This window comes from Pyxicephalus adspersus, chromosome 6 (genome assembly GCF_032062135.1).
Source record: "Pyxicephalus adspersus chromosome 6, UCB_Pads_2.0, whole genome shotgun sequence".
In the NCBI taxonomy this organism is placed as follows: Eukaryota; Metazoa; Chordata; class Amphibia; order Anura; family Pyxicephalidae; genus Pyxicephalus; species Pyxicephalus adspersus.
The window spans coordinates 79,909,473-79,923,035 of NC_092863.1; the positions used below are offsets into that span (position 1 = coordinate 79,909,473).

General features: G+C 37.2%; 2 protein-coding genes across 2 annotated transcripts in view; both read right to left on the minus strand.

Annotated features, from left to right (window-relative positions):
• Nucleotides 1–462: 462 nt before the first annotated feature.
• On the minus strand, nucleotides 463–7,707 carry KGD4 (alpha-ketoglutarate dehydrogenase subunit 4). Its single transcript, XM_072413971.1, has 3 exons — nucleotides 7,621–7,707; nucleotides 2,090–2,153; nucleotides 463–734 (listed from the first exon to the last, which is right to left on the minus strand). Exons 1-3 carry the CDS (start codon nucleotides 7,705–7,707, stop codon nucleotides 478–480), a joined length of 408 nt encoding a protein of 135 aa, XP_072270072.1. The 3' UTR covers nucleotides 463–477.
• CENPH (centromere protein H) overlaps nucleotides 6,644–13,563 on the minus strand; it is a gene marked incomplete in the record, with an annotated part of 16,010 nt that continues 9,090 nt past the window's right edge. Inside the window, 5 exon segments of the mRNA XM_072416325.1 lie at nucleotides 6,644–8,588; nucleotides 9,235–9,392; nucleotides 12,181–12,232; nucleotides 12,602–12,665; nucleotides 13,426–13,482. Coding sequence (XP_072272426.1) covers nucleotides 8,496–8,588; nucleotides 9,235–9,392; nucleotides 12,181–12,232; nucleotides 12,602–12,665; nucleotides 13,426–13,482 — 424 coding nt within the window.

Below are 13,563 nucleotides of genomic sequence, written 5' to 3' on the forward strand. Positions count from 1 at the left end.
AACCTGCAAACTCCATGCAGCTAGTTTCCTGACCGGGATTTGAACCTGGGACCTAGCGCTGCAATGGCCAGAGTGCTAGCCACTGAGCTGACTGATGCTGATTTATGCTGCTACAAATCGCTGGAGTCCCATAATCCCCAGCAACTGCATGTGATAATATAATTTGTTCTAGTGTGAAAATAAAAGACAATTTTACTCAGATACAAATTTCCTGTCTGGAATTTCTGCTAAAGACCAATTAACTGACTGTTTCCTAGCAACAAAATGCGAAGGAGGGCAATTCTGTAGGTACTACACACTGCTCCTCCAAAATTGCCATTGTTATGGCCCTTAGCATGAGAGAGCTCTTTCAGCAGATATTTAGTTTAGCAAATTCTGATCACTTTAGGAATATAAAAAAAAAGTAAATATTTTAAATTTAGATCGGCTTTAACTGCTCACTTTTGCATGGTGCAACATTTGTAAATAAAATGCAACTCATAAATGTCTCTCAATATAATAAAAAAAAAGTATAGAATGTCTCACTTGTATATACTCCATCTCTTCGGTGGAGACAGGTCTTCTCCTGTACTTCTGAGGAAGTGATTTCAATAAATCACCAGTGTCTGGGGTTGATGCTACTTGGCGGACAGATGTAGCCCTATTACGTCCTGGAGGATTGTCGCTCGCAGCTTGTTGTGCTGTGACCGAAGGTGCAGTGAATGGAAAAATCATGGACTTCAAAGCTTCTTGGACTGAAAAAAATAAAATTCCTCATGAAATGGAGAACAAGCAAACATATCAAAGTGCACACACACATATAAATATGAAAATGTTCCGTTCATGTTTGGAACATACTCATCATGTTTTTGCCATGTGGTTTCTGTTAAGAAAAATTAAACATAGATTTGTTACTGAAGATCCCTCTAGGTTTTGGGGGGCCTGACTTTTAACAATACACAGTATATGTCCAGCCTATGATTAAGGGAATCAGTCAAAGGAGAAAAAAGGGAACAGAAAAAGAATACAATAGGCAGTGTAGTCTGAACTCCTAACCTGCTAAGTACTGAAGCCAAGGTAGTGCCCATAGTGTTAACACTTCCTTTCATAAGGTGACAATGCAGATCCTCCACTAATACATTATAGCGAGTGAATGTTGTCACAAAGGACAGAAAGGGTCTCGCTGGCAGGATGATACAGTCAGAAGGCTTTCAAATTATTTTCTTTTTACAATTTTACATTTTATTTTTTTCTTAGATTACAAAAAAACAAAAAACAAAAACAAAACAATTGTCACATATAAAGGGTCACATTTTTAAACAGCAACATTGTGTGAAATGACGATCATCAAGTGGAAGAGATAAGTTCACATGAAGGCCAAGTCCAAACCGGAGTGTTCCAAAAATGCAAAAAGATGCTGTTAAAGCTGAACTCCAAGCATACATCAAAACTACAGTTGTGTCTATAGCACTGGTAAATGCAATATACTTACCTTATCCTTTTCCCAGCCGCTGGCACCCTCTTGTTTTCGTCAATTGTGGTTGAGCCCTCGGCATCCTCACTTACAATGCAGGACTGCTGGACCTGCAATTGTACATGATGACGTCAGTCACCAGGCGGACTGGACCAGTGGTCACACAAAAATTAGGTAATGAGAATTAAAGTAAAAGTAAAAATACTTTTACTGCTTCCCCTTAAATGGAAAAATTGAACTATTGCTGTGTGAGTAAGCCCTACTGCAAAAGTAGTTGTGGCACCACTATGCATTTAATTCTCCTTAATGTGTTAACATGTGTAGCAGTAACATATTTTACAAAATAGTCTTTCCTCAGTCAATCATGGAGCAAGCAATTGGTGGAGCTCTGCCCAGCTGACAGCTCTGCTCCCTTGATTGCTCCCGCTGTGGTATGTGTTCTTGGATGCCGAACACATGCCACAGCTCCGCTAGGGCTGACGGAGCAATCAAGAAAGTGGCGCTGTCAAGTGCCGGTTATCTGAATTTTCTGGTTATCCGAGTTCCTGGTAAACGGGGTTCTACTGTGCTTAAATTTAATCTGTCAATAGTGAACAAACAAAAGGATTCTAATTTTGGAATGTACTGTACGCTTACCATCAGGTTTTGGACTATTCTTCCGGTCTGGAAACCGTATTGCTGGAACATGCGGCTTAACCACCTAAAGACAAATAGCAGGATTTAGTATCAACATCAATAGTGATGGTGAATAAACATTTGTATACTTAAAGGTCATTACGGTAATTGTTACCGAAGAACAACCCGATTTCCCCGACAACAAAAATTCTTAGATGTATCTACTCAATTGTGTCAGCCTTTTTTAACATTTAACATTTATTCTATTTTCCCAATACTTCAAGAGAGCAGAAAGCAGCATGATTTTGATTTGGATGGTTCATTCTCAAGTCCTTTACACTGCTTTTTATTTTTTTTTTTAATTGACTGTGCTTAATCTGCAATTATATGTGTAGATGAACAGTGAAATGTTGGGTAATTCAGGTTTAGGTAACAGAATTGAAGCATGATGAAAATTAGCCACAAATACTGGCAGTAGAAAGGAAAAAAAAAACTACAGAGAACACAGCCATGATGAATAAAGACAAACCAGACTTTAAATAAAGTTCTACACAGTAATAATAAAAACCTATGAAAAAACTATAAAAAACAGAGGTTTAGGGGATAAAAAAATGTAGCGATAGTTAGTATAGTTATGATCCTTTACAATTATCTAGTCAAACCAGCCTAGAGGACACAGTAAACTGCTTACCTGACCAGCACATGTGGGAACATTATCCTATTAGGCCAACTGCATGTCTCTGCCTATACAATGGAATAAAGTGACTATTAAAGATGTACTATATCTAGTGTGTCATGTTATCACTTTGTTTTTTTTTACAGTTTTGGATAAAGTGAGCTCATTTTTCAGGTGTTAAATGCTGTCTTTATTATTATTCAGTATTTATATAACAATGACATATTAAGCAGCGCTTTACAAAGTCTATAGTCATGTCACTAACTTTTGTGTGTATGCTGCCTTAGTACTTGTCAGATAAACCAGAGAGTTATGATTGATATTAACTGATGCTTGTGACATATTTGATGTACCATCCACTTATTCGATATCTGATGGGTATTAGGATTGTTTTCACAATCCAATTGAAATATTGACTGTGACTAAAAAAATGGTTTTAATTCTAATACAATTGTGAAATTATGGTTTGCGGTCAGTAATTTGGCATTAGATATACTTTGAAGTAGCTAGTTTGTTAAAGAGCATCTCATTTTGCTGCTGGTACTGACCATGAATGCCCTTTGCTTTGATTGCTATTACAGGGAACATGCAACAGAATAGGGGCAGGTCCAGGGACCTGTGTAAGATCATTAGGGACAGTGGGGAAGCAAGTAAAAGGTAAGTAGCAGTAGCAGACGCAGCATGCTATGCAGCACACCTTCCTACTTTGATCCTACAAACGCCAACTCAGAGGAGTAATACTGTGCCAAAAAAATAAATTAAGTGCAGAAGTATCTCCTATATCCCAGTCTCAGATATGATTTGCCCTATCAATAAGGCTTCATTATGAGGACATAATTTATATATAATAGAGTAAGGTAAACCCTTCATAGACCAGGATACAGGAGATGGATCTGTGCTGGCAATGCAATAAATACTTTTTTTATCCAGCCATTTTTAGCATTGTGCATCCATTCTTTGTTTGGTGGATTGAGGAAAGCAGATATGAGTTTATTCATTCCTACAATGACTGGCCTATGTATGAGTATGTGTAGAGCCTGGAGCGGTGTCATACCTGCTGCAAACCTTTCTTGGAGGGTAAAAAACCTGCCCTTTTCCCAAACCTGGGAAAAGGGCAGGTTTGCTTTATAGCATCATGTTAGCTAATTTAGGAGACGGTACGAATCTTAGAAATAAATTCAGTGACCACAGAATATAAAGGCTGGGACAGTCAACAGCTACACCTAAAGTTCTAGAAGCCTGGCTGTCATGCTTTAATGATATCTGGGACACAGGCATGGAACAATTATGAAGGTCAGGGGATCAGACTTCGATCCAACATTCTAATCTGTATGCTCATTGGACATCAGTGGCAACCAGGAAAAGAATGAAGCGGATATGGATGAAATATTAATTTAACATTTCCAGCTAAGATTGTTGCAATATCAAACGGTATAAAAGACTGAAAACTCAATGTTAAAGATGGAAAGATTGTTAAGAACACAAACAACTGGCCACCTGTGGACCTGTCACCACAGGGCTTGGACACATCACTGCCTTCTCCTATGCCCTATGAAGAATGATAACTGTTGTGCACACAAATATTTTCCAACATAGTGTAAAGTCTGTGATACAACAGAAGCTTCTACAGGACAAATATGATAAATATCACACAACTGTTATCAGCCACTTGAAATGTATTAGTGGATGTTATAGAGCAGAAGTCCCCAACCCCCCAGTACGCGGCCCACTCTGGTCCATGCACCCACTAGTGGGGTCAGAAGGACCCAACTGGGGGGGGGGTATACAGAATGGGTTACAGCTAGTTCCAATCCAGTGGAAGGACCTTCCCTCTAGAGCAGAGGTGTCAAACTCTGGCCCCCGGGCTAAATGTGGCCCACAACGTCCTTTTTTTTTGGTCCCAAAGGAATCCTAAATATGAGTTACAGCTGGCCCGACACTGCATTGAAAAAGTGCTGCTACTACACTTCCCGGCCTCACTCGCGTCTATAGAGCAGCGGCCTCTCTGCCTATGCATAATAATTGTGCAGTTAGATCTGGTAATATCACATGGTCCAAAAGCAGATTCCCATAAAAGTGCAAAAATTTGTGTTCTCTCGGTAATACAGTAGCCTCCTGGCTATCCAGCCTAGATTAAAAAACAATAAATAATAGTAGTAATAATAATAATAGAACCCTGGACTGTCCCTGGATAGTCTGGAGTCCACTGTACATGTCCTTGAATTGTAAGGTGAATAGATGTGTGGTCTGAAAGGGTGATGTTTCCAATGCCAGATTGGGTAAAGAGGGATAAAACTGTATGACTTGTGAACGAGACAGTAGAATGTAAAATCCTTTAACCCCCCCCTAACGATATTCCCAAGTGCAACTTGGGGTGGATTTTACTTGCAGAGCGGTATTCCTGAGTCACACGGTTGTGGTCCCCCGTCTTCCTGCTGGTCCTCGCAAGTCCTGGGGGCACGTCCTGTCTTCTTCGTTGCCGAGAAATGCAGAGACGATCTTGGGGGTTTACCGGTGACATTGGTGCATGTGTCGGTGCGGGTGGATTGGCGGGAAATTAAAATAATTTTGTATTGGATTCAACACAAAATAGCTGTATTGAGTGTCCAATACAAATAAATTTTCATATAAAATATATTTAATTATATTATATTATACATGCTACTGTACACTTACATTACATGTTTACCTAATATTAAATATTGGACATATTTCGGTGAGTTATGCCTAAGAATTATAGCCTACAATGTAAAATAAATTTCCATGCAAAAAAATGTAACGCTTTGTGCATGGAAATTTGGATGGAATTAGAACGCTAGGGAGGTTAAAGAAGGATGTTGTCACATTAGGCAGATCTAGGAATACATTAAACTCTCCTCCTAAGTCGAGAATTCCCTCTGAGTATCCTGATAGGTGTTGAAGCAATGTCTTCAAAGATTGGAGTTGGTGATGATTAAAGGCATAAACTATTGCACATGTAAGTAAAGTAGAACCAACTAATCATTTTAGAGAAAGCATTTTAATTGGTCTGACCATTGTTCTTTAAATTGCCAGCTGATGTGTTTAGAGAGTACAATACTCTCTCCCCTAGTTCCATCATTTCTCTCTAAAAAATGATGAGGTCCCTGTAGTGGATTGGAATCAGTCTGGTCATATATGAGAGGCTGTTTCCTATTGTAAATACATGGGCTGTTTTATATCCTTATATCAGGCCTAACCACTAGGTATCATGAGGTCCTTGTAATGGATGGGAATTAACCTATTCATATATAAGTGGTCTTTTTCCTATCCTTTAATAGGACCTGACCATTAGGGGTAAAAAGTCATTGTACTGGATGATAAGGAGGTCCTATCTATGTTCTGGAAGGGATGTGGTGAACAAAGGGAATTTGTGAATCCTGTCTCTACGGTCAAATAGGAAGCTGCTTTTGGCAGATCATAGGTATAAAAGAATGGACCTAGATATTGGACGCCATCCACTTCTCTTCAATATAGACACATTTTATAAGTAGAAAAAAAAATACAAATCTTGTACCATAGTATTAAAAACTTGGAATCCCTCAACCGAAAAAAAAAAAATTACACATATAAAGTATTTTGATGATCTTGATCTATTCCTCTATATAAACCTGGACCAGTTTATATTCAATACTTAGCTTTCCCATATACTGAAACCTCCAGATTAGGTTGGTTGATTGCAAAGAATATACTCCTCTCTCAAAAGGCAATAACCTTGTACTACACCACTATCTTTTTCTCTAGTTCACAGCTATCCTTCTCAATTTCCACTTTTAAAAATCAGGCTTAGTTCCACTTTAATTCCCTAATTTTACCAAGCAGCATTTAAAAAAAAATCAAATTGAGAGAAAATCCTAACACTGAGGAAATAAAACACAAACTTTAAATTGTAATAAATGTATTTTATTTTTCTTATCTCTTTGGATACAATATATGCAGCAATGTATGATGGTGCCATTAACAAATGAAACTAATCCTGTGATAATGCTGTGTCATTGGCAGCTGTAAGCTTCAGTTATGTTGCTTATAATAATTAAAAAAAAAATATCTAAACATTACAACAAAGAAACTGTATGGACATATTTAAATAAAACATTTTTACAGTGGCAGTGTAAAATTTACTTGACTAAAGAAAGTGAAAACCTATTAGAGTGGACCACACTGATTCCCTAGGTCAGGGGTCGGTAAATTCCAGCCTTTAGGCCAATTACAACCTATCGGGTAGTTCTTTCTTGCCGAACGCCACCAACGCGCTGCTCCGGAGCAGTGGGTTGCCGGCCAGATCTGCCAGGGGGTGTTAGGAACTACCGGAGCCGCTGGAGCTCCGGTGCCACCTCCCTGCTGTTTGCTCCCCTATTTACTGCGGCTGGCCGTCGCCACGGTAAATAGGGAACACTCCCTGAAGAAAAATCTCCCTCTCCTCCACAATGCATACGGCCTAATATACTCCCGCCCACCCCATAAATGGCCTAGTGGCCATAAAAGTTTGCCGACCCTTGCCCTAGGTTTTTAGCTTGTTTAGTATGGGGATGAGGGGGAAGGACAGCATATATTCGTTTTGAATATCACTGTGTAGATCTCAGAAAAATTGCCAACAGGCAGGTAAGTGTGTTTATTGCAGAAGGGACATCACCTGTTCCTTATACAATAACCAATCTGCTTTTTTGACTCTTTTTTATGTTTAAAGTATAGTTCCATTTTAATGTATTTTGGTTGTGCCTGGTGCAAAAAGCAGAACCATTTCAGGTGAGGTGCAGCATTCTGTCTTGGGCTCAGATCTGATCCCAACCTCTCTTATTCATGTTAATGGAAGAGATTGTTGTGTTTTCCTGCCCCTATGTGCACAGCAGCAGTTTACCGTATGCCCTAGAGCTGCCAGCCACATGGTTTTGAAGTATGGGTCAGAGAATCCATACTCTGTAAAACTTAATTCACGCAACAGCATTCTAACAGCATGTTTACGGTATGTGTCACTGCATCCAAAAAACGATATTTTGTACAGAATATTAATAGGTGCAATAAAGTCTACCTACAGGAATAAAGATTACTTTTTGCTGTGGAGCTACTCCCACGCTGTAAAGGTTAAGTGTTCCTTTTGGACCAGGGTAAAAAAAGACTTTTACTTGCCTAATTCTCTGCTCCACTGGCTTTCTACTTTTATGTCACCAGTCACAAAAAGCCTATTACCTTTTACCCTACAACGCATCTACACAATTCTGCATTGTGTAGATGCTGAGGGTCTGCTTACAACCAAGAGCGTCAGAAGGAAGCATGCTCAAAATAATATTTACAGTAAGAATGCCCAAACATTTCAGTACATACCAGTTATATCCTAATTCAAATGGAGGAAGATGTTATTGATAATCACTTTTCATAAAATATAGATTCCTAAAAAAACAACCCTCGCCAATTTAACAATTGCAGCATATACCTATTCTATGGTTCTATTTCACTATAAAGCATACAGGGTGTTCCAGTAAAATTGCAATCTTCCTTTAACAAAACAATTTTTTAGCTGGTTTTCCCCAGCAGATTTTTTTGTACAAAATACATATAATAGAGAAAGAAACATAAAATAAAGGATTCATACTTAGCAAAAACCATTTTTTTGGTCTGTGCTAAATGTCTGATTTTAAATAAAAATTACCATTTCAATAAAAAAATGAACATTAAATAAAAGTGTGTTTAAAAAAAATAAAAATGTGAGGATTAAATAAAACTATATATAGAACACTAAAAACAGAGTAGATTCTTTCCCGCTTTGATTACAGCATCTCTTAGTTTTGGATCTTCTACCCAATTCACTTGACTGGCATGAACGAGTCTCTGGAGCAAAAATAGATACCAGAATTAGTATGATGGTCAAACACATTTCTGTATAACATTTTAGAGCACGACTGCTATGATAAATAAGAAGCAAACACCCAAAACTGCCTTGCAATGAAGTTATGTGCAAGTCTGTCAATATACACAAATAAATCTTTATTTAAAAGCTTCATAGAAGTGGAAGAATGCCTCATTCCTTCATCTGTCACTGGAAATTATCCATTAAGACTGTTTCCAGAGGCAATCATCTGATGTCTGTACGAGGCTATAGTCTCCCGAAACAGAAATGTTTGCTTGCTGCTATTCTTATGCATATTGCTCATGTCATGGTAAATAGGAACTGGATCACAGGTTTTTTAATATTCAAGTGTGGAACAATACACCTTTACTAATTTAGGGTTATTATTTTCATTACAAAACTCACCCTATTTAGGCTTGAAATAAAATTACTTACTGCAAATTACCACCAGAATACTGATACTTTGGTTTCCACCTTATTGTTTATTTGGCCAGGCCTGTACCCAACCATCTGCTGAGCCCTCTATCCAATAATAATTTTACATACTACAGATTTCATTCTCCCCATACATCTCTGTGCTCACCAATCACTCTTGCAAAAACCAAAATATGTAGGAAACTTTTATACCTGGAAAATATTCTGCAAAATGAAGGTAGCATCCATTTCTTTTTGTACATATCCGTATATTTTTTTTAACTTCTGTTCTTTTGGTTCATTCTGTAATCGTAGCTCATCCACTATGGATTGAAGTTCTGACATCAGCGCAGTGCTGTTCTCTTTAAGGACTGCCAAAAGAGAAATTCAAAATCTTATACTTGTAATTAAACAAACACAGCTGTAAATGGAAGCTAACGGGTTCTTTAAACCTTTTACATTTTTTTAGAAAGTCCATTTCTGTATAAAAGTGGAAAATTAAAGTGTACCTACACAGACTACATACACGTTAGATTTTTGGCACTGGAAAGGATCTTTTGCAATCCTTTCAAATGACAAAAGACTGAAAGATGCATGAACAAATTCTGTTCTGCTCTATGGAGAAAGGGGGGGGAAGGGAGCACGAGTGAGAACATTCTCTCCCCTTTACTTGCATTACAATTGTTTGTGAATCCTCCATGAATGACGTGGGACCAGCGCATGGTCCAGTGGGACCATGGCAGATTCTCCTCTGATACTAGCCCTGAAGCGATAATTGGATAAGAATCATCTGACGTGTGTACGTAGGTATCTTATTATTCGAACAATATAAGCAAAAAAACAAAAAGAAAAAATAAATATCCTGCAGGTTTTGCCTAGTCCCACCATTCTACAGTGTCCTAGTGGAGTAGAACTTCCTGGTGCATAAATGATGTCCTTACTGACATCATGAATATTTAGAAGTGGGGAAGGAATACCTCAAACACCCAAAACAAGTCTGGAAAGGAGAGAAAAAAAAACAAAACAAAAAAAAAAAACATAGAATGTCAGAGTTACATGGGCAGATGTGTGTTGCTGCTTCTTTTTTAGAAATGAAATGCTAAAGCTTTTACGATGGTTTGCTTTGATGAATGAAACTGTGCCAATTAATTTTAGACAAATTTAAAGTTTTAAGTGTAGGACTACTTTAAAGATTATCTAAACCCAAGATTATAATGTAATATATTGCAACTTATTAGTTCCTATGTGTAAAGGCTGCATAGGCGCTTCTATTTTATTTGGTGATTTTTGTGATTAACACTTCCTAGCAGGGTTAACAATGCTCACCCACCATCCTTTATCTATGGCTGCTCATCCGATTCGTACCTCACATTATTCCAATCTCCACAATAGAGAGGAGGGGGATCTGTATTCCCTTTAGATATAGCTGGCAACAATACCTAATAAGTTATAGTATAGATATAAATAGCACAGTCATAGTATTTGTACAGAGCTTAATAGCTTATGTTGCAATTAGACACACTAGTGAATAAATTAGAACAGTGATGTGGCCCTTCCTTTTAAACTCCATTCAGGAGATTCAATCACATATTAGACCTGATTTATTAAAGTTATTAAAGACTGGAAAGGATAAACTAATATGGCAGAATCTGGATCTATAACAAAATAACATCAGCCATCTGTATGTTACAGATACCGTATCAGGAAAGCAGTAATTTTGGTCTATTTTTTAATGTTGGACAGTTAGGAAGGATTGGAATCCGAGTTAACTTTTTAATGCTAGTTAGGGCTCCGATTGAGAACAGCGACAAAAGGTAACTGGGACACTAACAAATAGAAATCTGACAGAGGTTCTAGCCCAAGGGTCAACAATCTTTACTATCAAGAACGCCATTTTGCCCCTCTTCCACTAAAGAAAAATAGCCTGGAGCCGCAAAACATAACATAGCTTATAAACTTTAAGTTTCTATGTTATTTCTTATTTCTCTTAATTCTTTTTTTAATTTTACCTGTTACAACAACAGAATACAACTAACCGAAGTGCAGTGTGCATGTGTAGGTCTACTTTAAAATAAATGAACCACTGAACAATAGTCCATAGTATCATAATTTATTTTATAAATTTGTGCAGTATTGTGTTTCACTGGATTTAATATACTCATGATTAAAGTAATCAGCTCTTTCTTGTATGTACTTTTATATTTTAAAATCCAGCAATAATTTGTTTTAAAATTAAAAGGTAATTTATTTGGTAATTGATAAACAAATAAGTAATTAAATATATATAATAATTTATATATATAATAAAGTTACGTAAATAAATTATATAGCCTATATAATTATGTATATCATATGTTTACATACAATTATGTATATAAAATATTACATTGTAGCATTAAATCTTAAGAAACTTACTTTGTAAGAAACCTAATTTGAATTCTGCTGCCCATTCGTCAGGTTATGTGTCTCCAGTCTTAGTATCAGCGTTTCTGTGCGGAGTAAGAGATGTCCCACATGGCTCAATAATGCGCCTTGATGTTTGTTTCCGGGTAAAAACCCAGGAACACAGGACTCCTATCAGCAGCAGGGACTCCCTTGAGTCCCGCCCCAATAGCTCGGCCCACCACAGATGACTCGCTGGAAGGGGAATCCCCCTCCTCCGCAGTGTCTACGGGAAGAAGGGGATCCCCCATCAGGGATCTCCAGTCGGCAGCCAAAGGGAGCCACAAAAAGGAGGCCAAAGAGCCGCGAGTTGCTAACCCCTGTTCTAGCCTTCCAATACTCTTTTTAGGAAAAAGCCCAGAAATGGTGCAAATAATTCAACACTTCATTGGTAGCTAGGCAAAATTACTTATCTTTGCATGCAGTAGCTTTTGATAAATAGGAGAGCCACACCCCCCTAAGTCCCTCATCTCCATAGCCCCTCCATATTCACAGAGAGCATAGGAAAGTATCAGCTAACAAGATATTTACTGACCAAAAGTAATAATAAACATAATATTAATAATTATTAGAGTTTATGTATTTTATTTTTGTTTAAGTATACTTTAAAATAAGGTGTCCAGTTTAGTAAATTGATTCAAGTACATCTCATCTGATCAGTCAGCTTGAGTGAGGCCAGCAGAACAGAAAGATAGCTTAGGGCTGGCTACAACTTACCCATTCTCTTTTCTTTTATTTCACTGAGTCTCTTCTCCATAGCCCGAGATTCCTGTAAAAATGTACAGATTAAGAAATATATCCAGTCTGCTTACAGTTGATGGTGGTTTTAATGCTGCATATTATAATAAAAAATATGTAAACATGAAATAGTGAATAGTGTAACTGTTTGTGTAGGAAGTCTAAGTAGGACCACGCAGTCTACTAGACACCAGTGTTCAAAATTCAGCATTTGTTTTATTTTTAATCAAATCTGCAGTATCATGCAGTTTACAGACAACTGGAGTCATAGGTCAGGCAGATTTGCATGCAAATTTTAAGTAAATTTGCAATAATATTCATTTTATTATCACTCACTAAGAATGGAGTAAATGAAAGTCCACTTACTGGGCGTTGTGTTGATCAAAGTGGAATAACCTACCTTCTGTTCTCTGAGTATCAGGGAGGCAATATCCATACTGTGATTAATGTTTTTTTTCAATAGCCTGAAATAAAATCAAATATTTACTTACAGACTGCTTTAAAAATATTTTTTAGAAAATCTGACATGCTTTTTTCACTTCTACTTATAATTTAGAGTTGTCCTGTAAAAGAGAATACGAGCTCTGACCGATGCTCCCATTATCCACCAAAAATCAAGACTAGAGAAGTTTGGATCACGTCTCTTCATTCTTAGCACTAGGTACCACCCCACCCATTGACTTACCAAATACTAAAGCCTTCACTGCTCACCAAATTACACACAGAAATAAGAATTAAAATTATTTAGGCCACAGAAGCTACCAATAAAGCCATGAAAAAGCTCTCACTTAGTAATAAATCTTGCCAAGTCACTTTTGTATAAATTCCTACTGGTCCATCAATTTGATGGGTTATCCTGCTGGCCAATATGAAAAGGACAAGACAGTGGCCAAGTTTTGACAAAACCCAAACTTGAGGAAGCTTTACCCTTCAGAATGGACTCTTTTCTGAATATAGGGAAGTCTTTGAAAGCTGCAACAGCTATGTGTGAGCAATTTGTTTTCTATTTACAGATCTTTATAGTAGAGTGATAAATATAGAGAACTGCAGTAAAAGGATGATGGTAACTTGTTAATGTGTGTGCAGTGCTGCATAATATGTTGGTTCCATATAAATGCTATTTATTATTATTATTAATAATAATACAAATATTTAATAATAAATGTGTGTGTAATTTGCAAAGGCCACAGTGTGTGCACTGATAAATAACAAATAAAAACTTACTCTGAATCTGCATTTTTCTCCAGTATCTTGTTCTGAATGCTGTAGAATATCTGCATTCTTGTGTATATAAACAAAACAAGTAAAACACATTAATGTAATTCTGCTGGAATCCATTATAATTAATACTAATACAAAGTA

Bases quoted from the DNA above. Each gene is read 5' to 3' on its own strand.
- KGD4 (XM_072413971.1), bottom strand. From the start codon at position 7,707: ATGCTGTTGCGTGAATTAAGTTTTACAGAGTATGGATTCTCTGACCCA. The intron at 2,154-7,620 runs GTAAACTGCTGC...ATTTGTCTTTAG, and splicing joins TGGCAGCTCTAGGGCATACG to GTGGTTAAGCCGCATGTTCC. The intron at 735-2,089 runs GTAAGCGTACAG...TATTTTTTTCAG, and splicing joins GAATAGTCCAAAACCTGATG to TCCAAGAAGCTTTGAAGTCC.